The 27,816-nt window shown below is 34.2% G+C and overlaps 4 protein-coding genes across 5 annotated transcripts; all 4 read right to left on the reverse strand.

Moving 5' to 3' along the window:
* Positions 1-1,497: 1,497 nt before the first annotated feature.
* On the reverse strand, positions 1,498-18,772 carry MED14 (mediator complex subunit 14). The gene is made up of 12 exons (XM_080155808.1): positions 18,691-18,772; positions 10,772-10,903; positions 10,010-10,131; positions 9,504-9,660; positions 8,064-8,221; positions 7,377-7,538; positions 6,558-7,137; positions 5,904-6,015; positions 3,623-5,777; positions 3,159-3,437; positions 2,483-2,630; positions 1,498-2,312 (listed from the first exon to the last, which is right to left on the reverse strand). Exons 1-12 carry the CDS (start codon positions 18,722-18,724, stop codon positions 2,017-2,019), a joined length of 4,335 nt encoding a protein of 1,444 aa, XP_080011934.1. The 5' UTR covers positions 18,725-18,772; the 3' UTR covers positions 1,498-2,016.
* On the reverse strand, positions 10,904-14,443 carry LOC145315757 (uncharacterized). Of its 2 annotated transcripts, none has more exons than XM_080155810.1 (3): positions 14,177-14,443; positions 13,431-13,537; positions 10,904-13,244 (listed from the first exon to the last, which is right to left on the reverse strand). In XM_080155810.1, the coding sequence occupies exons 1-3, from the start codon at positions 14,426-14,428 to the stop codon at positions 12,962-12,964; spliced, it is 642 nt and encodes a 213-aa protein (XP_080011936.1). In that variant the 5' UTR covers positions 14,429-14,443; the 3' UTR covers positions 10,904-12,961. The 2 variants fall into 2 exon arrangements, with proteins under 2 accessions (XP_080011936.1, XP_080011935.1); XM_080155809.1 differs by having other exon boundaries at positions 13,431-13,567.
* A 336-nt stretch (positions 18,773-19,108) lies between the features above and the next one.
* Positions 19,109-25,079, reverse strand: LOC145318157 (methionine synthase reductase). The gene is made up of 9 exons (XM_080159503.1): positions 24,950-25,079; positions 24,176-24,280; positions 23,696-23,849; positions 23,434-23,484; positions 22,062-22,121; positions 21,070-21,538; positions 20,436-20,676; positions 19,717-20,223; positions 19,109-19,495 (listed from the first exon to the last, which is right to left on the reverse strand). Exons 1-9 carry the CDS (start codon positions 25,049-25,051, stop codon positions 19,214-19,216), a joined length of 1,971 nt encoding a protein of 656 aa, XP_080015629.1. The 5' UTR covers positions 25,052-25,079; the 3' UTR covers positions 19,109-19,213.
* LOC145315763 (uncharacterized) lies at positions 25,062-27,723 on the reverse strand. The gene is made up of 5 exons (XM_080155839.1): positions 27,607-27,723; positions 27,353-27,425; positions 26,980-27,182; positions 26,081-26,205; positions 25,062-25,698 (listed from the first exon to the last, which is right to left on the reverse strand). The coding sequence occupies exons 1-5, from the start codon at positions 27,689-27,691 to the stop codon at positions 25,093-25,095; spliced, it is 1,092 nt and encodes a 363-aa protein (XP_080011965.1). The 5' UTR covers positions 27,692-27,723; the 3' UTR covers positions 25,062-25,092.
* Between the last annotated feature and the right edge of the window lie 93 nt (positions 27,724-27,816).

Consider the following 27,816-nt stretch of genomic DNA (forward strand, 5'->3'; position numbering starts at 1 on the left):
ATAATTTATCGACAGTTTGACTTTATAACTGCATGTGACAGTTTTGTAAAATAGTTTTATTTTTAACAAAGGGGGAATTTATCTTGTAAATGAGTCAATTGAACTTTCGGCAACATACTACCTATTTAAATTTATATTCTTGTTTACTCAGCAAAACTTTTAATAAAAAAATATTTCAGATTGTATTTTTTAGATGGAGTATTCAATTTTGACATTTATTTTAGTAGGCCGGCTTTTTCTAGTTTGCCTTAATAAGGTTTCTGGATTCTCTTAAAATCTTTTTCCTTATTTTCAATTTCTTTTCCTATGCCTAAAACTGTCAAATTTAACTGCAGTCATTGTATAATAAAAAGCTTGCCTGATATTCGCGTAGATCTTCATCAAGTTGGTGCTTGGAAAAAAAGCAGCCCATTTTTGTATTTTATTCTTTAGAATTCAGTATAAAAAGTCTGGGTTCTCTGGTAGATAAAATTAAAAATATTGCTAAGATCGATTAATTTCCAACATCAAAAACTTCAACGGCTTAACGTAATAAAATTATGTTATAATGAACATCATTGCGACAAACTAAAATAGCCATTACACAGATATCTCGCGTTCAGAGTACATAATTGCGAACCGTGTGCATTTAAAAATCTTGGATCTACTGCAGTTCACGGTAAAATATTGCTGGTAAGCAATATTTACAAAAATCTATGAATTTTAAAGGCTACTATCTGCCAAACGGCTGAACGTACAGATCTTGCCCGCACACTGTTTTAAGCGGCATAAGAAGGCCTACAAATAATCTGTGATAGCCATAAATCAATAATGCAGAATTATCTCGCAGTGCAGAGAAATGCGCGAAAAAGATCTATTTTACGCGTTTTTTCTTCAGTAAAGCTTTCCCGTGTGCATAATTAGATCTTGGCTATTCTAGATTATTTGTAGGCTTTTTTATGCCGCTTAAAATGGTGTGCGGGTAGGATCTGTACGTTCAGCCGTTTGGCAGCTAGCAGCCTTTAAAATTAATTTTTTTTTTGGAAATATTGCTTACCAGCAATATTTTACCGTGAACTGCAGTAGATCCAAAATCTTTGTGGTTTCAGATTATTTGTTGGTCAGCTCTTCTTATGAAGCTTTTAAGTTTTATAAAAAATATTTGATTCTGGCAATTTATGCAAGTTTTACTTCTGAAGCGAGCCTTTTAACATGTGCAATAAAAGTAAACAGCCTTCGCCTAAGCCAGATAATATTTCTGTTGTGGATTCAAGTACGGACAACGTAGCTTAGTTGGATGTTGTAATATGTAATATTAACTTTTGATCAGGCAGACCAAAAAATCGATAAAACTGCACTAAAATTCAGCAATTGAACATTTAATTGCTATTATAAGTTTACCAAGTCTAAAAGCAGGGATAGCGACGATAGTTAAAGATAAATTTAACACCAAAAGAAAACTATTAGAAAATGTTACTGTAACCTAACTGCGATTCAATAATTTAACTATAAAAAGAATCTAGTTTTAATTTTATTTTTTTACATACAATTATTTTTTATCTAATGCCGAAATTACATCAGAAATCACATAAAAATATAAATAATATTAGTTAAAAAAAAACATATACAATAAAAAGAAATATGAGCTACAGTATTAAGTTAAAAATACTTGATACTATAACAAAGAATTTAGAATAATCACATATATGCAAAGATGATATTTTTAATTTTACAACGTGAAAAACTTTAATATGTTTATTAATTTATATTTGTGAACGATAAAAACTATTACAACAGCAAATTCCATTCAAAATCTAAAAAAAAATATATATTTTTAATAGGTAGTTGCATGATATTTTTATATTCTGTGTACTGGTTGAAAATATGAAGAAAGTGTAAAATGTGCACAGGTTAAACTAATAAACATCTTTATAAATTGTGCATTTTAATTGTATTTAAATGATCTGTGCATTAAAAAAAGGTTAGCATCTGAAATTTTTATTAACTTGGTCTAGATAATCGAATGGTTGCTTTTAACTATGGTTCTCTTTGGCTGTATCCCATCCCACTTGAAGTTTGCCCCATGCTGACCGGTGGCTGGCCCATACTTGACGGAGGTTGACCCATGCCTGGGCCGCTAGTTGCCTGGCCCATGCCAGTCGGTGGTTGGCCTAGGCCAGATGGTGGCTGACCCATGCCGGAAGGTGGTTGACCCATGGCAGAAGGCACCATGCCAGGTGGGGGAGGTCCTTGACCCATGGTGAAGCCAGACTCGTTTGGCAGGGAGAGGTTCATCAGGAGGTCGTGAATGGCAGGCAGGATCGAACAACGTCCTAAATAATGTGAATCAAATTATAAAGAAGGCTAAAGTATCGTCTCTATTTGAATTTCAATATTACATTTCTAATTCTACATAGGCATCCAGAGCAACTTTTAAATTTGTTTTTCCTTATAAGTGAAAAACTAACTTCTATTGAAGTTAGGTACTTAATAAATTGTTTACCAGGATTCATATTGCTATTGTTCCATCTGATGAGATGCTGTTGAACAGCATTAAGAGCTGGTCCATTCAACTCCCTTTGTAGGGAAGCAAGGCTAGTGTTATTTGCAGCGGTGTTGTACACTATCGGAGCAACTACACTTATAGGATCCTAAAAATGGTTTATTTGGATGAGTTACTTTGGGGTTTGAATATACAGTACGATTTTCTTGCTTTCGGGGATGTTTTATCCCAGTAGCCCTTAAAAGGAAAGTGCAAAACAAACATTTTTAATGCTTTACTATTCAATAAGAGATTACTCAAATACAAGCCTGTATGTCCAGTGCAAAAATTTATTTCCCACATGCGTACAAACTAGCTCTCCCCCCCCCCCCCCCTCCTGTTTACTTTTTAATAATTAATAGTTATTTCTCGCATCGTATTATAAACAGCTTTCCGCGGATATAGAATGTAAAATTATAAGTATAAAACCAGTTTTTTAGCCCCGAGGTTCCGAAGGCGCGGGATAAAATAACTGGTTTTAATCTTATGATTGTACATTTTTATATTCACAGAAAGCTGGATATAATACGATGCTAGACATAGTTTTTTCGTATGGATGAGAACCGGTTCCTATCCACCGGATTCGAATAAATACAAGAATATTTATAACTACATCTAAGAATAAAAATGTTCTGACCTGGCCAGGAGGTGTGTTAACACGTGTTAAATGCATGAATATCAAGAACTTCTCCTTGTTGGATATAAATCCTGCCTGGCCAACTGGGAATACATTCGGTGCCACCGGAGGTATTGTCAGGCACAAGGAGATGCTCCATTTTAGATTGTTTTGGGCTATCTGCTCTGGATGGACCTCGAATCTCATCAGCTGGATCAGATTTTTCAGTGCCTCCGTTGGGGAGTTTAAGAGGCGACAGAATCCAAGCAAAGCGTTTGGCCGGTAAGGCGGTGCTACAACCTAAAAAAGTAAAGAATTCAAGAAAAGGGGGAGGTAGGGTATGTTTAGTGATTTCTGTTCCTATTTTGGATGAATGTACATTTTTATAAGATTTGGAAACCCACCAAATAGGGCAAAACTCATTTTTTCTCATCAATAACCTAAATACCTATAACCTTTTTGACTCATGTAAATTGTAAGCTTACCTTTTCATCGAAAAACTTCTGGAGAACCAGCGTGTTTTCCGCCTGCCAATAATTCTGATCATCCGGCATAATCTTGAGATGCAGAGACTGGAAACAATTGTCTGCATTGATAGAAACTTTGCACATCAAAGATGATTCAACCCTGAAAGCTATAACGCCCTGCTCATTTGTAGAGATTTGTGTGAGAAATTCTTCGCTCTTAATGATATGTTGTAACTGTCTACGCATAAACACGCAGCCTAAAAATCTGTGCAGAGGGCAAATGACGGCGTTGCTGCCGCCCGCCAAACTAGCAACACTGGTTGACTTGCATATATCATCAAATGCCTTTGCTGGTAGTACGGTTGGTATAGCTCCAGCCCATAACCGCGGCGGCAGTGTTCTACTTTGTGCGGCCAAATAGGAAGAACTAGATGCGCCGACCGGTTTTGGCGATGTGCCGGCGTAGCGGGGCGATGGTTTAGACCGAGGTGAGCCGCCCAGTGGAGAGGCAACACTAGAGAAAGGTGAGCCTGCTGGATTTGCAGGTGATGGGACTGCAGGACTTGGCTGTCGCAGGCTTGGTGGCGATTGCAAAAAGCCGGAATGTGGAGACACTGGATTTAATGAGCTTGTAGACCCTGGTGCTGTAAATTTTGAGTCGGGTTTCATTGGATCTTCTATAGTGAATGGAGATGGTGGATTATCATCTTCGGTCTGTGATGCTCGCCGGCTCATGGCTGCCTCGTCAGCATATTTGGATAGGAAAGCTTTGAATCCAGGAATTGGCTGCAGCTCCTCAAGAACTTTGACCTGGTCAAACTTTGAGTATGCTCCGTCACGTATTGAGACAATACCTTCGGCACGCATATGAATATCCATACAGTATTTACCATAGAAGAATATCTTGACATGCGTAGTTGACTGGGGCAATATTGTGAAAGTTTGGTGAATTGCATTTTTATTTGTTGAACTCATGCCTCGGAATATTGTCGTTGGCAACCTGGCTATTGATTTGCATGGCGCTAAGGTTTCCAGCAATACCTGACATGTCAGTGCCAGATTATTGTGCTTATTGAGCTCAATCTCGTGCTGGTTAATAAATAACACATGGGGATTAGTACTTCCACCTTGGCCAGAGGTACCAAAAACTAAACCAAACTTTTCCTCAGTTTTCTTCCAAGATACTGTTACAGAATACATTGAATTAGGCCCGTATTCCAGAGCCAAAGATTTGTAATTGTATTGTTTGATGAGAATTCTACTGCCCAACAGAGTGACTCCACTTTCTAGATATCTCTGGAATTTCTTTACCAAAATGTGCAGACGCACCATGGAAGACCAATCATCTAGAATACTTTTTACAGTCTTTTCACACTCTGCCACAGTTTCAAGTTCGTAGTACGAGTATATCGGATTTCTGCCCTTTTGTGAGGCAATGTTCAATGGTGAGCCAAGAAAAACCCATTCTAGAGCCCATGAAGACCCCTTGCGACGGATGGTTGCCGATAATAACAACTTTGAAAACTCTAAAAACTCAAAATCCTTGATCTCAGGCAGAGAAGGAAATTTAACTATGGTGAGGTAGAGTCCAACAGCAGTAGATTCGACACAAACACCAGAATGCATAATGTCCTTAGCTGTTAGCTGTGCCTCAAGCGCAATGAAAGGTATTCTTTCGTCGGCATACGATACAACATGAGCGAGATCGGATAAAAAGTAGGCAGGGAATTTAGTCCGCTTGATGGGCACCTCAACCTTGCCACCCACCTTTCTTTTCCCAATAATTTTCTCGCTGAGCTCCTGATTATCCACTTTAGTCGTTGTGCCATGAGTGATCAGAAACGAGTCGAACTCAATCATGTTCAAAGCTTTCATGTAGACACGTGGTATCTCCTTCACAATGGTCTCGTCCTCGGGTTCGTCCTCGATGCTGCATGGCTTAGTGAGCAGGTAATAATACCTGTACTGGATCTCACACTCACGACCTGGCTTGTATTTGTAGTCAACAACAATTATGGAGGACGGTTGTTTGTGCAACCGAATGAACATCTTGTGCTTGTCCATCTTGGAGAGTGGGTGGTTCCGTAGGTCGTACATGAGAGGAAGTTGTTCGTATGGTGTGGCAGGTAGCTGCTGGATAGTTTTCTCTATTCTTCGGGCGGTTATCCAATATCTAAAACATAAAAAGATCTTTCAAAAGAAGGAATTATACTTTTATATATATTAATTCTGTTTTTGCTCTAATAACCTACAAATTAAATGTTTTTAAAAGTAGGAAAGCATAACAAACAAAATGTACCTTAATTCTGAAACTTGAGTTTCCAGTTGTATTTTATCACCATTCAGTGAGTTCTGTATGAGAGGAGAGTACGGGTTATTCAGGTATTGTGGCACATGAGCAAGGAATATTCCTGAACATATTATTTATGATCATTTTTAAAAATTTAATTAATAATTATCCTTGGCATGCAGGCTAATTTGGCATGACGTGTCGCACTGAAATGCTAAAACTCCGCAATATTTTTTGGTCTGTGCCAAAAGGGGTAGTTGCACGAAGTGCATTTAAACTTGAATTTAGTAAACTGCATATTTTTTTATGTTCAATAGTTAAAACTAAATCTATACGACATATATTAGAAAGAATTTAAATTTTCTACCTAGGTACTAATTAGTTGTCATAATAAATGAGCAAAGCTTTTCTATAATTAGGGTTTGAAAATCTTGAAAATCACGTTTTTTTTTTGGGATATTTTCAACTTATATGGCTGTCCTGTTTTTATAATAACAGCATGATGACTATTTTGGTGGTGCCTAAATGATTGCTATTTATTGGAATACAAAATTGTATATGTTAGATGGTATTCTTGTAACTTATGCTTGCAATCAAACTGTTTAAATGCACTTCTTGCAACTGAAACCTTAAAAATATTAAAATTGAAAAAATTAATAATACCTGTGTGTGTATCGACAGAAATGAGAAGTTGTTCAGCCTTTAGACATGGCTGGAGGATGGGAATGGCCAGGACTGCTGGAGACCCGTGAAGCATGGGCTCAACATCTCCCAGCCCAAGACGTTTCTGTAGTTCAATCTTAAGCTCAGCAAGTCTTTTCCGAGTTCTTACATAAATAGTATGAACCAATAAAGATTCCACAGATAGGTGTTCTGTTCTAATACTTTTCTCTGCCGTTTCCGCTTCATTGCTGGTTAATGATGGAGTGTGCAGGACTATTAAAGGTTTGGCTGTGTCCTGAGGGTCCACCTGGACCGATAATCTGTAGCCTTGGTCAGAGTTTGGATCTCTGTTTGATAGCTCCCGCCAGTATGAGATAGTTAGAGCCCGGCCCAGAACATATTCCTCAACACGGATGTAATCACCCAGGCGTTCTGTACACAGTCGTGCTGTTTGGTTGTACAGCACTTCAAGTTGTAGCAGCTGAGCCATACCGTGAAGTACATTGTACAGATCGTACAATGGTTTTGCCGTGTCTTTAGCTACCAGTCGAGATTGGACAAGGTTTTGAACATAGTTGACCTTCAAAAAAATGATTTTATTTACATAAAGTTTAAAAGTGTCAAAATTGTTTACAGAAATTTTTAATTTAGCGGACAATAGTCTAGACTCACTACATACCACAAAAAAGGATTGATTTTATCTTAAATTGATAATTGGATGGGAACGTTTTTAAATAAGAATTTTAAAAATCTTAATTTTTTTACGTTAAAAAATTAAGAAAACAAAAACATCTAACAATACTTTGAACAAAAATGTACCTGTAGAGAATGAATGAGACTCTTCCCCTGTCCAGTTTCTCTGTCCTCTACCAGCATCTCTAGGGAGAGAAGCCTCCATGGTTCAGCCGCAGAGTCACCGAGCAAAGTCAGTTGGGCTTCGAACTCGTTCTTTACTGTAAAAGTTACTGTCCCGTCGGCTACCTACAAAAGTAAGAAATTGTTTTGTTAATTGAAGAAATAATTTTATCATTAAAAGAAAACGTTTGTTTATTTCATAAAGCGTCTCAGGGTAGGTGGGGGGGGGGGGGGGGGTTGAAATTAAAAAACTCCACTTAATTGGGTTATTCAAAAGCTTCGCTATTTAATAACGGGCTTTTTTAACCCTGTCTAGGGCCCAGAGTGCATTAATAGTTATTTCTCGCATCGTATAATAAACGGCTTTCCGCGGATATAGAATGTACAATTATAAGATTAAAACTAGTTTTTTTAGCCCCGAGGTGCCGGAGGCACCGGCTAAAAAAACTGGTTTTAATCTTATGATTGTACATTTCTATCTTCATAGAAAACTGGATATAATTCGATGCTAGATATAATTTTTTCGTATTGCTGAGAACCGGTTCCTATCCACCGGATTCGAATGAATACGAGAAAACATTTTACAAAATTTAACCCTTCCCTCTGTTAAAACGGGGTTTCCGTTTTGTTGTGATAAACCCAATCAAATACCTTGAGATTTCGCATCCTGAGAGGAATTGCTGAGCTGACCAGCCTCTGCTCAATGACCTGGTTCAACTTTAGCAGGGTCATCTTCTTCTCCTGCAAGGATATTGGCGGAGGTGGGATTATCCGCTCCTTTATACATCTGGGCAGACGTGTGTAACCACCTTAGAATAAATAATAATTTAGTTGCTTGGATATTGTAACGAATACCTAATTCATCTAAACATTATTTAGTCTTATTAGAAAATATATATAAACTAAAATATAACAATAAATAAATGATCTGTTATATAATCTACAGCATGACCCTCAAAAAAGTATTTTTAAGCATCTGCAGCCCTTATTTCTCAATGAATTATAAAAAATGCATATGTCCTTGTTCTCCATAGTATTCCACATAAGTAGATATAAAAATTTTTTTTTTTACCTCCATTAACACCGGAGATTTTTAGAGCTAAAGTTTTGAAAAAGTGACTGAGGAAAAAGTAACTTTTAACATGAAACGACTTTTTTTAGCAAAATTAAGGTAGAAATCCTTTTATTTTTGTTACTAGCAGAAACTTTATACAAAAATGAAATAAAAAATTTAGTTTTTGAGTAAAAAGCATTTTTTTACACATATTTTTTGAGTCTTTTTAGTGATATTTTGAAAAACTTACTTATTAGGCAAAATTGTTTAAGATTAAAAAAACAAATAAATCTTTATGAATATAGCAGGAAAATTGTTTTTGTTTCACAATCCTAACTTTAATAACAAAAAAGTTATAAAGAAAATAAAATTAAAACATAATGATTTTTTTGTCTAAAAAGCTTAATTAACCCCCTATTAAATTATTGAGATGTCAGAAAAGTAGGCGGAGCAACTGTCATAATTAATCCTTTTCTCAAATAAGGGTTAATAAATAACCTAAAATTTGCAAATAATCAATTCATTCAGTAGTATTTTTTGCCATTAAAAATTTATATTTTTTGGTGGAATAAAAAAGAAATAATTAGTTAACTTGTTTTTCTTTGTGTATCATTATTCAGTTGCCAGAAAAACATAATATAACCATCCAAAAAATAAGAGAAACAAAAAAAAATTCTTTTTCTCAGTCACTTTTTCAAAACTTTAGCTCTAAAAATCTCCGGTGTTAATGGAGGTAAAAAAAATATTTTTATATCTACTTATGTGGAATACTATGGAGAACAAGGACATAAGCATTTTTTTATAATTCATTGAGAAATAAGGGCTGCAGATGCTTAAAAATACTTTTTTGAGGGTCATGCTGTACATCTAATACCAGGCTTCATGTTCTTTGAATTTTACAAATTATACACTTATCTTATTGGGTTAATTAAATGTTTAAATATAAAATATTAAATTGTAAACTGTATGTGTATGATAAAATCAACCCTTCCAACCTTTCCTGAAAAATCTAAAAAAAAAGAATAAAAATGTGACACCTGTGGTTAATATTTCAGCCGCAGCAGGAAGGTGGAAATTAGGAAGTGTGGCCCTGACCAGAGTCTCTCTGGCCATCCTTGCCAGGTTGTCCGCAGTGTCCAGGAACAGGTTGGACTGCTTCTCCAGGAACATCATGATGTTGTTACATTTATCAACCTAAATATTAATAACATTTATTTATTTTTGTATGTGTATCAATTTGAATGTGAAAATATACAATTTCGTATTTTTTGTCGAAATTTAGACAAAAATTAAATTCTTAAAATTTCCCCTTTTTACAATTTCAATGTCCCATTTAAAATCCTAAAACAATCTATGAGTGTGTTCTAAAATGTAAAATTACATAACCAAAGACACTTAGAAACATCCCAGAAATCAAACAAGCAAATAAAAACATGATAAACATTAAGCATGCTAAAAAAATACTTCAGAGAGCCAAATAGAAAAGGAATATTTTTCTATTTCTCAACTCGCCCTAACCTATATTTTATTATTAAAAAATTACCTTGGAGGCACTAGAGGCCCATTTAACAAGAGCCAATAGCCTGATGAAAAGCATTCTTGTCCTGCTTGAGAAATTAAAAATTTCAACTTTGCGCTCCATATCTGTCTTACGTGGTAACAGTTCTGATTTTCAAATACTATTTTTAGGAGATGGGATACAAAAAGATTTTTAAAAGTTCCGCAGGTCTATTTAGTGCGTCCCTTCCTTTTGAATGTAAATTATATTTTTATTAATAGGGTTGGGCCGGATACTTTTTTGGCCGGATACCGGATATCCGGCTGATTTTAAATGCCGGATATCCGGTAACCGGCCGGATATCCGGCCAACGCCGGATATCCGGCAAATATCCGGTTATCCGGCCAAATTACCGGATATCCGGCCGGATAACCGGCTAAATTACCAGATATTAAAGTAGTAAAAAAAAATTTCTTCAGAAATCTTATATAAATTTACATAAAGTTAAACTTATTCAGAAAAAATGTTCTTCTAGCTTCAATAATAAGAAAATTATAGCCATTTAAGATTTTAAAAAGCAGAGCTTTTTGGTGTAAAGTATATAAAATTATAGAGCCGGATATCCGGCCGGATAGTTTCAATATCCGGTATCCGGCCGGATATTGAAAATGGCCGGATATCCGGCTATACCGGATATCCGGCCCAACCCTAATTTTTAAGTGATTTTTTAAATCGCGATTAGTCAAAGTTTATTGAAAAATCCTCTGTTTTTCAGAAATATTTTATACTCCTAAAAAAATATTATTCCTGCAAGTATAGTCAGCTCATGATATGTCCTCTGAACAATCATGTCAATGAGGACAGACAGAGAGATGTGGCCCGGCTGTTGGTGGTGTTGGGACAACTGCTGCTGTTGCTGCTCCAACATCATCCCCCCACCTGAAAAAGTACAAATTTTAATTTTCACTTAAAATTAAAAAAACATGCATTAAACGTCTTCTTTGAGTAATCACTGAATTTTTGATAATCATATTTAAATACTATACAAATTGACATGGAGTTTTCGGTTAATGATTAAGTTAGTGAATACACAAAATGCGCGGTGAGGACGTCTGTTTAATGACAGATTTAAAAAGTTTACCAAAATACAATACTTTTGATACAATAAATTTAGAAAGTTCAAAATTACAAAACATAATAGATAGTTCACATGAATTTTTTGTTACACAAAAATTACAATTCAATATTTGATAACACACAATATAAGTTAATTTTATCTATTACCGAATTACAATATTAGATAGGTAAATATAATCACTTTTTCACATTTTTAAGGATTATTTTTTATCAATTTTATCATCGGCAACTTCAGTTGAATTTTGATCGGAAGATTCTTTTGTTTCCGACCTTACTTTCATTTTCTTTCTACGGAGTTCATTGATCTTGTTGATAAGAAGTCGTCTTTCTTCATTATAGTTTTCCCTTTGCAGCTCCAAGTTGGTGATGAAATCAGCTTTCTCCTGTCGCACCCTTATTTTAGTTTTCTCAAGCTTTGCCAGTAAATCATCAAAACTCTTTTCCACAAACAGGAGGCTTTATTAAATAAATATTCCTGTTATATTAATTCTTATAACCTTATAATAAAGTAAAAGGATGTTTGTTTGTCTGTTTGTATCGAAGGAACTCGCTAACCGCTGAACCGATCAGGTTCTCCTTAACAGAGTAGCTTCTCATAGGTCCCGGGAAGGTTTATAACTATTTTGGGGCAGGGTGTAACAACACCATCCATAGAGAAATCGCCCATAGAAAAAATTACCTACCCCTATAAATTTTTTTTTGTAAAAATGAACTTGGGAGGGGTGTGCATGCATGCAAAGTCCCCTTTATAATTTACATAAAACCTTCCTCCTGGTCCAGTCCATTTTCTTTTTTTCCTGTCAGACAGCTGGCCAAAGTAAACAGGTCCTTAAGATTTTAAGTTGCAAGTTTATATTTTTCTCTAGGACTCGAAACAAGTTTTTAACATCCTTATTAGAAAAGAGCAAGTATTTTTCCAGTATGGCTTCGAAACTGATTAAAATCTGCTGGATTAGAACCGATTCTCAGCCTTGCTGAAAAATCACTTATAGCATTGTATTACAGACAATTTTCCATAAACAAAAAAATAAAAATAATAAAATTTATACCAGTTTTGTTAGCACGGGTCTTTGGCTCCTGGGGTCAATTAAAATTTTTTAATTGCAAGCAGCTCTACTACAAATATATACAGCATATAACATTAAAACATGACAACATTCCTTGCGAGCACTTTCCAGTGCAAGATCATAAGAATCCAAAAGGAAGTTCATCTTCAAATCACTATGCTCTTGATCAATCTCATGCCTTTCTTCTTTAAGAAACAAAATTTAAACTTGTATCTTTGAATCCGCCAGTGTTTCGTAAAAAACTCTTTAAAAATGTTTTTGAAAACCTCCTTTTTTGCTGTGAATTGCCCGTGCCTTCTATGGCTTCGCCCCATTACATACAACTTACTTATACTTTATTGAAGAGGTTATTCTGTTTTTATAATGTAATGCAAAAAGTAACTTTGTTGTTTTTATTAAATTCTCCTGAGTTAATCTGTATTTTAAGAAGCGTATCTACTTTATAATGAAACCTAGCATCTAGGGGAACTATATTAAAATTAGTAAGAAGGGGGCAGAAACTAGCCGAAAACCAAACTGGACTATAAAGAAGCACTTAATCAGTTTCATAATAATTTAAATCTTAAACATTAATACTTTGTATTATAGGATGGGCTTGTTTTCCGTTGGGAAAAATGTTTCACTAAGGTAAATATTTTCTTATATTATTATAGTCACGTTCATAATGCGATCTTGGAAGTGTTCATTACCCCCTTTCTTAATATATCATATGTTTATAGGAAATATAAATGATATCTAGTTGTTTAAGATGTTTCTACAAGTACTAAACACTTTGTTTTTCAAGATCTCCATTTTATTGATTATGCTTTAAATAGATAGTTCTAATTTTCCTAAGATAAACAAGAATAATATTGTTAAAAATTCCTTGTGTTTTGTTGGCTTTCTGACTGCGTTCATTCTTTAAATCCTGCAACAGTTTCTCGTTTTCGTGGATCTTTTTGACAGCAGTGCTTGCTCGCTTCTCTAGCTTCATCAAGTCTTCGCTAAGACTTCTGGCTTGCTTGTCATACACAGTAATCACGTTGATCATTGAGAATATTTTGTGTACGTCTTTCTGGTGCGATGTCCAATATTTACTAATGAAACAAAAAAAAATAAATGCTTGATTAAGATGCGTTATAGGTAAATAAGTGAATAAATCAAAAGCAGTAGTTATGAATGTTTGTTTTATGACTGAAAATCAGCTAAGTAATGCAAAAAATTTTAGTAGTTTAACTTTTTACCTTCCAATATATTACCACTCTTCATTAATAATATGTCACCTGAATTTTGATTTTTGACTTTCTAGTTTGGCTTCCAATTTCTCAATTTCTGACAAATTCTTTTCATCTTTTTTATTATCATCTCCAGATGTTGTGCTTTCTTTCTCCTTTACAACAATTTCTTGTGAACTTTTATTCTTAATGACAAAAGAGAAAGGTCTTATTTAATTAAATATGTATGTAAATGGTTCTAAAATATTAAATAAAGAAAGCTTAATCCTTATAATAAAGTAACAGGATGTTTGTGTGTCTGTGTGTCTGTGTGTTTGTACCGAAGGATCTCGCTAACCACTGAACCGATCGGGTTCTCCTTAACAGGGTAGCTTCTCATAGGTCCCAGGAAGGTTTATAACTATTTTCTTGGGGGGTGGGACACCCCCCAACCCCCCCAAAAATAAAAAAATCCCCCCCCCAAAAGAAATTTTTTTTTTTTTACATTTTTTAACTAAAATAAAAAATTAAGGGGGGGGGGCACCCCCCCAAAAAGAAAAAATTTTCCGCCCCCCCAAAAAATAAGAAATTGGATTATCAAATTCCACTCTCCTCTTCTTAAGTACCCCTAGAGGCCTCTAGGGGCGTAGCCGCTAGTTTAACATAAAATATTGGCGATCTTTTTTACGTTTTATCTAACTTATCTTTCCTTTTCAGGATGAAAAACCTTGCGTCTATGTTTTCAACCAATAAAAGTGATTTTAGTTTAAAACAGTTTTTTCTTAATGAAAATTCATTATAACCCTTCTCTAAACCTGATCACTTTCACCAACTTTAATCTCCATTTTCTCATCTTCTTTGTTGTCCACCATTAATTTAGCTTTGTTAGCAGAGCCGCCAGACTTTTGTCCATCTTCCTTAGCTTGATTGTTGTTCTTGTTTGCCTTATTTTTCTCCTGAATTTCTCCCTCTTTCTTTCTTTTTTCATTTTCTATTTGAATATGCTTCAATGATTTCACTGCCTTTTCCATCAAGGTTAACTCCATCTTATCTGTTTTTATAAACATGCTTTGTTAAGAATGGAGGGGGGGGGGGGCATTGCAGCAATCTCTAATTAAATTATACCAAATAATATCAAGTGCCAAGTGCAAATAATAGAATATTATTTAAATTAAGTTTGTTCAGATGATTTCGATTAGATAAATTTGACAAAATATAAAAAAATGAATTATTTCAGTGTCTACAATGCAATTGTTCTACCGCTGCACAGTTTCTTCACTGACATGCCAAGTCCTAGTGATGTAACTTTTTTTTTACAAAGTTCCTTTCTTTGATGTTGTAAATCTGTCCTTTCCACCACCCCCTAATAACGTAAACAAATTCAATATCAAATCCTATAATAAAATTAACCTTAAGAAATGAAAGCAAAGGCTTCTATGACATTTCATTAATGTATTATTCAATTCTTATATTAATAAGCAATGCTGATTCCTTTGACTTGTTGAAACTGTTGAAAATTATTTTTGCAGACCATCTTAGTGTTGCATTTACTGTGCAGATTTTTCCATTCTCCAACAAAGACATCTGATAATCAACAGTTGTGCCAGGTTTTCTTTTATTTATCCGGCTTAAGGCAACAAGTAAATTTATTCAGAAAATAATTTGAGGGTTAAATAACAAAAAAAAGGGGTTACTTTGAGCTGTTTTGGGGGACTTTTATTAAATAACAAGGATGACAACATCCATAAAAGCGAAGCACTGAAACGGTAGGACAAACGGACATTAACACTTGAATAGTGTTAGAACTTAATTATTATAATATAAATTTATAAGAGTCCAAGCAAAATTGTAAGCAGGGTTCCGGAGCCGGGAGCCGGGAGCAGCAACATTTTTGGTGGAGCCGGATCCGGAGCCGTATTTTTCGTTAAAAACGGCTCCGGCTCCGGACTAGCTAAAAATGATTTTTTAAAGTAATATTATAATTTGGCAACGGTCTATTTCCATATAATAAACTGAAAAACTATTGTTACTTAACAAATAGACACACATCCTTCTACTTTTATATAGCTTTAATCAAATAAAAGCAAAATATTTTATATTATTTATTTTATTTTATCAAATTCAATAATGAAAAAAATTGATATATTAATTTTAAGGTAGGAGCCGGAGCCGGAGCTGGAGCCGGAGCCGTATTTCCAAATACGGCTCCGCGGAGCCAGAGCCGGAGCCGCATCAAAATCATACGGCTCCGACACCCTGATTGTAAGTAAATTTGTTGTAAAACTGCTTGATACAGGATAATTTTTATGGACATACTTACATTTTTAGGGCTTGATTATAGAGTTGCTTCGCTTATTACATTATACTTTGTTGTCCCAGGAATCAATATACAAAAAATCAGATCAATCCGATGATTTGATCACATAAAAATTTGTTGTTAAAAAAGTAAAAAAATCAACATGTTTAAAATGGACGTACGGACATTTTGGTAATGATTATAGAGTTGCTACGCTTTCTAAATCGTACCTAACTACTAATGGAATCACCATGCAAAATTTGAAATCGATAGGACAATTCTAACATGCCTAAATTAACGGAAAAAGCTATACGTTACGGACGTACGGACGTACCGAACCTAATTATAGAAAAGCTTCGCTTTTAAAAATAATATTAAAATCTAGATATTAAAGATGGAAATTCTACCCACAATCCTACTAAAAACAGCGGACATCAGTTTTATTCATTCTTAAGAATCTGGTCCAAATTATTTCTATTAATTTGCCTTAATCATTATTTTAAACAATATTATGTATGTATGTATATACTATCGAAAGTAAACTACTAAGTATCAAAAAACTTTTTCAATATTACTGTCAATATATCTTATATTTTAGAATAAACCTATGGCACGCTCCTTCTGTTTTTGTTGAGCCCATTGCTAGGGATTTTCTAGAGTTCTTGGCAATTGGCCTTGACTCACTCCTCCTATATGTCTATGTAAAAGCGCAATATGTTATTTGGGCTGCTTCAGTCAATTCTTCACAAAGAAAAAAAATTGCTATAAATTCAACCCATGGCACATAGAACAATATTTCAAAACGAACCAATACCTTTTTTTATTTTAGAAGGGGAAAAAATTTTACTTGTCGCTTTTGAATATACTAGCGGCTACGCTCCTAGCTCCTAGGGCTCTGTATTCGATGGGGGCTATATAAATAGCTTAAAACCATCCACAGACTCAAATCTGAAAATAGTATGGCCTAAAACCATCAAAGCTTAACTAAAATAAAGTAACAATATGACATAAGTTATGGAGATCTTAAACTTACAACAACAAAAAATCTATACCTACTACTTTCTGTGATAGGATTAGAAATAATAATAATAAAACATTTGCCTTTTCGTGGTTGATACTTTCATCAGTTCTAGAGATGGCATATATTAGAGTTTCAACAATGTTTCCACCTTTTACTCCGTCAACTTTTGTGGTATGTTCATCAGCCTTTGCAGGTTTTGTATTTGATTTTGATTCTTTAGCTTTATTAGTTACAGCTACTTTTTCAGATGATTCTTCTGGTATAATCAAATTGGATGATTTTTCAGTTTTAGAAACTTCCATGTTTACGGCATTGTTTACAGTGGTGTTGGATGTGTCTTTAGAAGCAGAAACTTCCATATTTTCGGCATTGTTTACAATGGTGTTAGATATGTCTTTGAAAGCAGAATCTTCCTTGTTTTCGGAATTGTTTACAATAATGTTGGATGTTTCATTCAAAGCATTGACATCATTAACACTATCTTTGGCGTTCTCAGTGACGCTTTCTTGATTTTTAATATTTACAACAATGGGTGCAATGGTGGTTGAAACATTATTACCATTTTTCTCATTATTTAACATTATCGGCAGAGGATTTGTTTCAATTTCAGAGTTAACAGCATCAGTTGTCATTTGTGATTTATCTAATGTACTCTGATTAGATACAATATCAGCAACTGTTTCATGTATAGCTACTTCTTCATTCGTATCTTTATTATTATCAGAAGTTTTAATTTCTTCATTATCTTCGAGCTTCTCGGATTTATCCTTATCCATGATTGAATTTGAATTTAGTATATCTTTACCCTCAGTTAAATCCTTGTTATCTTTGTCATTGTTTACACTTTTCTCCGAATTGCTTGAATCTTTATTTTCGGATTCAATAGTAACATCTTTTTCACTTGACATTTTTCGAGCCAATCTTCATGTAATTACAGAAATATAATAATAGAGGTGCTGTGTAAGGTGGTGTGTCCAGAAATAGGATTTGATGGGTCTGGGGGGAGATTTAAAAAAGAGAAAGTCTGAACTAGGAAAAAAGACAGATAAGATCTTTTAAATGGTTTAAGAAAACTACTTCGCATTCTTTCCCAAATCCAGTTTCTGGACATATATGATAAAGAAAATACTTACATCTACTACAATTTCAAACATCGATAAGAAAAAATCATATAAGTATACAAATAGTGCCACCATAACAAGAACAATACATATGAACAAATAACTAGAAATCACACAAATAGCAAGTAGAATTTTAAACCAAACTATCACAGTTTGTACCTCTTTTAACTATTGTAACAATTATACAAAATATTTATTAAAAACATTTAAAATATAAATTATGCTTTTGAACGGCCTTTTTATTTCTATAAGGCTTAATTACAAAAAGTACTTAATGGTGTATAAAGTAGAATTACTAACAGACAGATAATTATAATGATTCCTAGTTTCGAAAGCTATTAAGATTAATAAAAATATAGGAGGGGGGGGGGGGGGGGGGCGTAGTGACATTTAAACTTAAACCGTGAGCAAAATGGTCTAAAAATTGCACTAGACACTTTTTTTTGAGTTTTGGTCCCAATCTTGCTGAATCATCTTAAATAATGTTCGTATGAATAGACATGCAGTATTTAAGGAAAAAACTTAAGAAAGAACAATTAAAAGTGCGTTTTTACATCAAATTACACCAAAACAGGTCAAAAAAGGTTTAAAAATCCCAATTCCGCAGAGTTTTCTTAAATAACCTTAATATAAAAAATTTTGAATTTTTATTATTTAGATGCAGCGTCTATAGGACTAGGCTTATGTACTAAGTTTCAAGTGTCTAGCTTAATATTTAGCACAATTTTGCTTACGGTTTAACTTTTGAGTTTAAATGTCATTATGCCCCCCCTCCTTTAAATCAAATTATAATATCAATTAGGTACTAAAAAAACATATTTTATCAATTTTACTTCTTTAAAGAGTTACACTATATCAACACTCGATTTTGATAATATTTATCCTACTTACCAGGGGTTATTGTTTCTAAGGGGTAGGGAGACATTTTGTTCAACAATCACTCCTTTTTAACTATTTACCCATTTTAGGTCTGAAAATAACAATTGAATCATAGAAATATAACAAAATATATAAAAAATTTATCTATAATACAAAGTAGAACTATGTCTGTCTGTTTGTTTGTTTGTAGCGAAGGATCTCGCTAACTGCTGAACCGATCGGGTTCTCCTTTACAGAGTAGCTTCTCATAGGTCCCGGAAAGGTTTATAACTATTTTCTTGGGGGATGGGACACCCCTAACCCCCCAAAAAGTTAAAAATAACCCCCCCCAAAAAAAAAATCTAAAAAAAAATTTCTTTAAAATCTAAAACACGAAAAATTAGTTTGATAAAACCTCTTAGGGCAAAGCCCCTAGGGGCTAGGGGCGAAGCCGCTAGTATGTAATACAATATTAAGCTAATTGGGACTAAATTTTTATATCAAGTCATAGAAAACGTGAAAAAATAGTATGACACTACATGTAAAACTATAATTATTAGTTCCACAAGTCTTGTTTATATCTTTTATCCATAACCAAGTTCTTCATAATTTCCGAGCCATTATTTTCATCCTTCGACATGATTGTAACAAATGCATCATAAACTCCTTTACCCATATTCTTGGCATCACCACACACAAACACACTAGCGTTCTCCTCTGTTAGTAGTTTTACAACTCTATCTGAACTTTCTAGAAGAACATCTTGGACGTATTTAGCACGTGTATTGACAGTTTCTTCTCTTGAATATGCTATGGATAGTTCGTTCAGGTATCCATCCTAGCGGTCAATAGTTATGAGCTTTACTATAGCAAATGTTAAAATTCTACTTAAACTTTTGATTAAGCTAGTGCTAAAACTTATAAACAATAAAAATTCTCTACGTTTAATTGGTTAATTTTAAGTGGCTTGATAACGTGATTTAGCCCACACTTTAGGGAAAATAATAATTAAAAAGGTAATGTTTTGAAACTTGATATTTTTTACTTAGTCCATAACTATTCCTTAAGAAAAGAATTCAGTTTATCAATATGGAGATCATCTCTACCCTTGTGCCTGCATCCAAAGACAAGCCAGGTATATCCAGTCTTTATATCCAACTGTTTTCTATGCTCCAAGAATGCTAGAAACGGACCAATTCCACTGCCAGCACAAACCATGATATACCTAGCATCTGGCGCATCCGGTACGCGGAAATCTGTTGGTGCCCGTAGATACACAAGAACCCGGCCAAAATCATTTCCTGAACCATCAGCTACAGCTGGCTGCAGGTTTGAAAGCCAAGTAGTGCACAGCCCTGGCTTAGGTCTTTCCACAACTGTGTACACAAAGCCAAACTGGTTTGCCGTAGATAGGGGGGAGGTAGACATTGAGTAGGGTCGTGGCAGCAGGCGGGTCAAGTGTTCAGCCAAAAGAGAAACTGGAGGCAAACAAGAGGGGAAGGCTGAGAGAACGTCGAGAAATGAGAGATTCTGTTCACGTACTAAGCTCATGTATTCTATTGCTCCCTAGAATTCATTCAAGTTTAGGAAAGTGGTATGTAAGCAATGTCTTTACAAATATTTTTTATCAGTTTTTTTTCTTTAATGCTGTTGTTAGAGTTTCTTTTTTTCTTTAAAGAAAACAAATTTAATACGAATGCTGATTCTAAAAGTTACCATCAAATTTTATAAAATAATCCATTACCAATTGTCATTTAAATAAAAAATTAAGCTCTAACCTGCTTGCTGCAAAGCTCCTCTAAACGACGCTTTTCTTTCGGGTCCGTAGTATAATCCACCAAGGAGCGAAGAAATAACTTCTTTGGAACACCTCGAATATCAAGACAAGTCTTAAGTATGTTACGAACAGAAGCTCCTTGGCAGGGCAAGTAGTCGGGTATTTTAGCCTTTGCCTTCTTGGTATCTGCTAGGATTCGGACGGTGCAGGATTTGTCGATCACATTTTCTAGTTTCAGTCGACTAAAAATAAGAAAGAAAATGAGCATTATATATGTAAGGACAAATTTTTCGGCGTTATCCTCTTTTTTTTTCAATTTTGGAAATTTGAGTACCCAACTCCCCCCCCCCCCCCCGAACAACGTCGAACAACTATTTTATGTTAGGTTTTAGGCTAGGCAGGCAAGGGGGCCGAGCGCTGCGGCTAGGCAGGCTAGAGAGCCGAGCGCTGCGGCCAGAGTTCATAGTTCGCTGTCGGGGTTGGGGGGGTTTACTAAAATTTTCAAAATTGAATAAAAAATTTTCTAAGAGGATAATAGGTACCAACTTTTCTTTTAAATCTAAAATACGAAAAATTGGTTTGATCAAACCTCTTGGGGCAAAGCCCCTAGAAGCTAGGGGCGAAGCCGCTAGTACCTAATAAGGAAAGAAACATCTTGATCGTCATTATGGCAACAGACACCAAATGAGCCACCAGGCATGTAGTCCCAGGTATCATCAATCTCCAGGATCATTTCCATATAAGCTTTCACAGCATCTGTACTTGTTAATTTCACGTTGCTAATAACACGAGCATTTGTCAAGTCACCGACAGCAAATGGAAGTTTAGAGTTGTTTTGAAATGCAGTTTGTTGTTGTGTATGATTATCATCACTATAATCAATCTCAATATATCTGGCAGGAAGACTAGGAAGATCAAGATCTAACTTGGCAAGTTTGCTAGAGAAATTTAGACTAACAATTGTATCTTCCTGGAGGCTAATATTATCCAGCTGGGGAGTTATTGTGCTGGTAGAATCCATTGTGACACAAGGCGGACCTGATATTTGAGATTCAATTGTCTGATTACTGTTATCAAGATCTTCTACAATAGTTACAGTTACTCCCTAAGTTATTTTACATTATCAAATTAAGGTCTTTTTAAGTTTATATGGGAATTATTTTCATCAAACAAATAATTAAACAAAACAAAAAAAATAATAATACACCATAAGACTACTATTACTATATAGTTTTTTTTTTAAATAAGCATAACTAGCAGAAAAGTAGGATGTAGAATATTTTTCAACAAAAGTGTCCTCTCCGAAAGTTATGCAAACTAAGGGTTAACCAGTCAAACTTTTTAAAACCATACTGAAAAAAATGTATCTTATCGTATTATATCCAGTTTTCGTAGAATTTAAAAATGTACAATCACAATATTAAAACCAGTTTTGTTAGACCGTGCCTTCAGACTCGGGGCTAACAAAACCAATTTTAATCTTATAATTGTACATTATTATATCCGAGGAAAGCTGTTTATAATACGATGCGATAAATAACTTTTTCTTGTTTTCCTTTTCTTCATTCTTACTAGATAATACTTAGCTGGTGACAAATGTCCCTATATTTCCTTAAATTGATAATTTCCTGAAGATGTGCATTAAGGGAAGGATAAAGTCCGTTCATCCAAGGCTCAACAACAATTTCTGTCAAACATTCATTTTAATATTTCGTTCATAATGGTAAAAATTCTCGGCTTTAAGTTTTAACTCTCCTAACTAACTTTCAGTAATATTTACTATCAATCCGTAGAATTTCCATTCAAACTAGACAGGCTGGTATCAGTATTTAACAGAAAGAGAAGGAGATAAGAATATAAACTTTATACCAAACAAGTTATATTTCCTTATCACAGTTCATATACACTGAATAACTTATACCATCCTTGTTATATCAGACTGTATATATAGTTAATTCTATTCAGATTTTTTTAACTAGCCTAACTAACTTTCAGTAATATTTACTATCAATTCGGAGAATTTCCATTCAAACATTTTGTTGAATATCTAAAGATATTCTACATTACTTTGAAACCGATTATTAATATTCGTTGGATTAGAACCGGTTCTCATCAATACGAGAAAAAAAAATTATGTCTGCATCGTATTATATCCAGGTTTCTATAAATATAAAATGTCAGGGAGTAAGGGAGGGGACAATGGGCAATTAATTCAATATAAGAGTTATCAAAGAAAGGGCATGAAATCCAGTTAAATCCAATAAATTTGTAGGAAATTATAAAGGGATTGTTAATTGAATAATAGATTTCCATAGCGTCATGTAAAGTGAAATCACAACTTGTTTTTGATGAAATATATTGAGGTTTTTTGTCGTGATTTTTATATTAAAAGATTATTGGACCCGGCCAGCTGCTAGCAAGAATATGACTGCCCCTTTTTATTCTGTTTATTTCCCTTGCCCCTTTCCCCCACCTCCCTTCTCCCTTCTCCCCGTCTGCTACATTCCAAACTAACACAACGAGTATTTATTTCCCTTCCCCCCACTTCCCTTATCCCTTCTCCCCGTCTGCAATATTCAAAACATACATAACGAGTAGCGGCATTCTATGCGCAAGTCCCCAAACTCAGTCAGAAACTGCTAAATTCTTGCACATTCCCTTTAAGCCAGTCCCCAAAGTCTGAGACTCCTAAAAATTGAATATTCGATCCATTGTCCCCTCCCTTACTCCCTGATAAAATGTACAATCGTAAGATTAAAACCAGTTTTTGGCCCGTACCTTCGGCATTTCGGGGCTAAAAAACTGGTTTTAACCTTGTACATTGTACATTTTATATCTACCTAAAGCTGCTTATAATACGATGCGAGAAATAACTATTTAAGTATTTAAAAAAAACATTTATTAATGAATAAGGGTAATTTTGTAGTTGGTTTTAACGGATTTTAACATTCCTGTTACAAAATTGTCCGAAATATTAAAATTGTTTTATATGAATATTCCTAATCCAGTTCCGTCGTCTGCCCATCCAGGGGGATAAAATTCTGAACAACCTGTAGAGAGATTTAAATCATTTATTAGACAATATTATTATCAAGATGCAGCAAACACCTCCTTTCCCCATCTCCTCCCCTCCTTCTTAACAAACTGACCAATAAATAAGGTCCATATTAGCAAGCTAAAGAAACGACAAATTAACCCCTGTCAATATAATCCACGTATATCCCATTCATCAATTCATGAATCTAAATATAAAAATATTACCTAGTTCCTTTAATCTATTTCTGAGTTTCTTGGGTGCATTACAGAATTGATTATAATTTGTATCTCCAAGCCCAAGAATAGTGAAGTTAATGTGAGACAGAAAATCTTTCGATAAAGTTTTTGGCCTCAATTTTCTCCAAAATTTAGTTAGCGCCTGAAATATAAAAGATACATTCAATACTACATACACTCATCATCTACCTAATGAATCTCTGAATAGAATTTCCTTAACATCTCACTTTTTTTGGGTATATCATTAGGGTGGAATAAAATGGGACACCTGTAAAACTCCAATCAAAGTTAGGTATTATAAGTAAGCTCTGTTTAGGATTGCGGGGATAACTTTAAGGTCGAAATAATCCGCTGAAAGTGCGAAGCTCATACCAAAAATAATCCTTCAGATCACCTTGCTGTATCTTATTAATACATGAGAATCATTTAGAAAATTAGTAATCATAGATCACCAGCAAAAAAAAATACCTCGGGTTGTTCGCCGTCCCCGGTTGTAGAACTGACAATAATCAAAGTGTCCAAGTCGTCTAAGCTCCAACTTTTGCCAAATTCTTCAAATGAATACAAATCAACCTTCAGTGGAATATCAAAGTTTAGTTTATATTCCAGTTTAAATCATACTTTAGAGAAAAAAACAGCTATAAAATATGCTACTTTTAATTAAATGTAAATAAACAAGGATGACAACATCCATAAAAGCGAAGCACTGAAACGGTAGGACAAACGGACATTAACACTTGTATAGTTTCAGAACTGAATAATCCTAATATATATGTATAAGAGTCAAAGCAAAATTGTAAGTTAATTTGTTAAAAAACTGCTTGATACAGGATAATGTTTATGGACATACTTACATTTTTAGGACTTAATTATAGAGTTGCTTTGTTTATTACATTATACTTTGTTGTCCCAGGAATCAATATAACAAAAATCAGATCAATCCGATGATTAGATCACATAAAAATTTGATGTTAAAAAAGTAAAAAAATCAACATGTTTAAAATGGACGTACGGACATTTTGGTAATGATTATAGAGTTGCTACGCTTTCTAAATCGTACCTAACTGCTAAAGGAACCACCATGCAAAATTTGAAATCGATAGGACAATTCTAACATGCCTAAATTAACGAAAAAAGCTATCCGTTGCGGACGGACGGACCCTAATTATAGAAAAGCTTCGCTTTTAAAAATGAGTAAATTAACAAATAAAAACATGTTCAAGAAATATATCAAGTACCAACCTCAACTTTTTTGCTGACTAGCTCGTTATAAATTTGCTCAGCTATTGACTGAGATTTACCCGTAACAGTGCCATACACGCACTGGACTCTATGACATCGCATTTTTCTCTGAAAAAAAATAACAAATTTCTCAAACATTCTTTTTATCGTTTTTTCCCTTTAGATTTGCCACCAAAGGATGATTTTCCACCGACCTTCTTCTTGCCAATTGCTTTGCTGCCACCTTTACGGTACTCTGGTTTACTTCTTTTACCCTTTCCTTTCTTGCCTTTTCTTGGCTGTTGCTTATCCGTTTCTCCGTCGCCATCTCGTTCATCTTTCCGAATTTTCTTGGCAACCGAGGTAGCCATGTTAAGATCGATTTGAGACTTTTTGTTGGTGAGACTTTGTAAAATGCCCATATTGCGTTCTTTTTCTTCCTTACTGTCCCATGTGTTTGATTCAAACTTGCGCTTTTTCGCCTTAGGTTTCGCAGTACTCTCCAACTTTTTGCCAAGCCGCGGCTGAAATTTTCCAAGGCTGGCCGTGGAGATGCGTGCAATTTCAGCGTTCTGTTGCAAGTCGTCAGCAGGGTTATATGAGGTTTTAATAGCTGTTGCATCAGAAGGTGTGACCACACCAACTGTCGGAACATTAATGTTCTTTGCTCTGGCAAGATTTCTCAACCTCTGCAACTCATTCTTGGCTTTGCGCTCACTTTTCTCCTTCTCCAATGCCTCATGGGGGTTCAGGATAGGATTTGCAGTTTCCTAAACAGATATTAGTTACTGTGTAATATACTTAACTATATAATATTTAATCTTAAGAGCAAAATACTGTTGAATTAAAGGTATTTATTTAATGATACAACTTGTTAGTGAAAACTGATTTAGGTTTAGTTTCAAGAAATAATATGTATTTAAATAAAAACTGATTTTAAGTACATGAAGTTGCTTTAATATAGAAATATACACATTTTGAATTAAATAACTTATGAATTTAAATTTATATTTAATTTTGAATTACAAATTGTATCATGCACAGATATGTACTTCCTTCAGATGCCAATTAGAAACTCTTATATATTATGTGCCAAAACGTCCAGGCCCTACGTTGTTGATTAGTCATGGTTTCTATAAAGAACTAATTAACCTTAATAGGTATGCACCAATTCTTCTGATCCTCAACAACTTTCTTCTTAAAACCGTACTGAGGAACCCATTGTTTGACAACTTCGTCCCAAACAACTCGGTCCTTCTTCTTCTTTTTAACAATACCTGAAATAAACATAATTTTGTCCACAACGGTATTTCCTTCCAGGGTCGATTACTCATGAAAAAGTGGAGGTACCCTCCCCCAAATAGTTTTAGACATTCCCAGGTTATATGAGAAACTTTACTGTAAAGGAGAACCATATCGGTGCATACCGGAGACCCTTCGGTACATATAGACTCACATACATACTCTTACTTATATAAAAGGATAGTGTAATAGCTGTAACTTGTTATAACCAGTATTTTCTGATTTCAACCCCAAAGTGAAGTTACATGAAATGCCAAGATTATTTTTAGTGCCATTAATACACAAAACAATACAAAAATATATCGATCATTGAATAAAACTTGTGCGTCATACCAGTATTTTTGTAAAAAGTACGTTAAAAATTATAACTAAGTATCTTCATATGATTTTACCATGTTAATTGTTAATTTAAAGTTCTTCTTATATTGCAAGATAAAAAAAAATTATTGTGACTGCGTAAATTTTAGTAATTTATAAGGCTTTAATTTGTTGTGTTTTTTTACTAAAAAGTATGTTATGTAATCTAAATAATTTTTATCTGCCTCTTATCAAGTGCAAGAAAATTAAATGAACGACCTTTAAAAAAAAATCTTTTTACTCTAAAACTACTATAACATATTTTTACTTAAAATGATTGTCTTTTTTAACAATTCAACAATAAACGTACACTTTTAAACTATTTGAGAGAATAAAATACTACAGATTACAGAGCCCTTTACTTGAACTATTTTCATATTCTTGATTTATACCTTTTTCTTTAGCATATTTCTCCCATTTAGTCTCTGCTTTGGGTTCAGGTAGAGGTTTCTCTCTGGGAAGCTTGTAAGTTGGTGGTGGAAAGGTTGCAACCACAACCTCCTCCACCCTGTGGGTGGGGAGCTGCCAGATGGCGTTGATCAGGATCTGTGTGTTGTCGCGGGCCAGCTCCGTCAGGTACGCATCTCTAGTTTCTCTGGTAAAATATTGATTAATGATTCAATAAAATTCTATGCGATAGGAATACTTCTTATACAGAAAAACTATTATATGTAAAACTCTAAAATCTCGAACAAAAACATGCACCACTAAAATAAGAATAAGCCTAAATTATATTTTTTATTATAATATAAAAAGTGAACTTACATATCTTCTAGTTTAGATGTTTCTATCTGGTTGTTATCAATAGCTAGCATGTTACCCAGATCCAACTCCAAATCTAAATATAAATGTTGTTATTATATCAACCAAACTTACTTTAATTGCAACTACTCAATTTATTTAAGTATGAAATAGCATAAAACTATTGAATTTAGCAGTTATTCTTTTGCTTTTCTCATAAAAAAAAATAATTAAAGTATTGTTAATAAAACTAAGATTCTTGGTTTTTAAAAGAATACCTAAGGGTTTTTCGACCACGATGGAGGGCAAATTTCTTTCCTTTTCGGCCTCAGCCGCGAGAACTGCCGCTGCTACATCACCCATATTGCTTCTCTGAAAATTGTATGTTAAATTTGATCAAATATGGTAATAAATAACAAATTATAATAAAAGCTGATTAAATTTTGAATATAATATACAATATGTTTAAAGCTCAAATATCACACTAA

This window comes from Acartia tonsa, chromosome 4 (genome assembly GCF_053477335.1).
Source record: "Acartia tonsa isolate MP-2025a chromosome 4, ASM5347733v1, whole genome shotgun sequence".
In the NCBI taxonomy this organism is placed as follows: domain Eukaryota; kingdom Metazoa; phylum Arthropoda; class Copepoda; order Calanoida; family Acartiidae; genus Acartia; species Acartia tonsa.

Coding starts and splice junctions, on each gene's coding strand:
- MED14 (XM_080155808.1), bottom strand. CDS start 18,724: ATGTCTCCCTACCCCTTAGAAACAATAACCCCTG. Junction 6,016..6,557: donor TTCTGTCGATACACACACAG/GTATTATTAATT, acceptor TAATATGTTCAG/GAATATTCCTTGCTCATGTG. Junction 5,778..5,903: donor ACTCAAGTTTCAGAATTAAG/GTACATTTTGTT, acceptor TTTATGTTTTAG/ATATTGGATAACCGCCCGAA.
- LOC145318157 (XM_080159503.1), bottom strand. CDS start 25,051: ATGCGATGTCATAGAGTCCAGTGCGTGTATGGCACTGTTACGGGTAAA. Junction 23,850..24,175: donor GGGACGGCGAACAACCCGAG/GTATTTTTTTTT, acceptor TTTATATTTCAG/GCGCTAACTAAATTTTGGAG. Junction 19,496..19,716: donor TGAATTCTTTTCTTAAGGAA/TAGTTATGGACT, acceptor ATTGACCGCTAG/GATGGATACCTGAACGAACT.
- LOC145315763 (XM_080155839.1), bottom strand. CDS start 27,691: ATGGGTGATGTAGCAGCGGCAGTTCTCGCGGCTGAGGCCGAAAAGGAA. Junction 27,426..27,606: donor CGTGGTCGAAAAACCCTTAG/GTATTCTTTTAA, acceptor ATTTATATTTAG/ATTTGGAGTTGGATCTGGGT. Junction 26,206..26,979: donor GAAATATGCTAAAGAAAAAG/GTATAAATCAAG, acceptor TGTTTATTTCAG/GTATTGTTAAAAAGAAGAAG.
- LOC145315757 (XM_080155809.1), bottom strand. CDS start 14,428: ATGTTTATAAAAACAGATAAGATGGAGTTAACCTTGATGGAAAAGGCA. Junction 13,568..14,176: donor AAGTTGGTGAAAGTGATCAG/GTTTAGAGAAGG, acceptor TTTGTCATTAAG/AATAAAAGTTCACAAGAAAT. Junction 13,245..13,430: donor AGTCAAAAATCAAAATTCAG/GTGACATATTAT, acceptor TTGTTTCATTAG/TAAATATTGGACATCGCACC.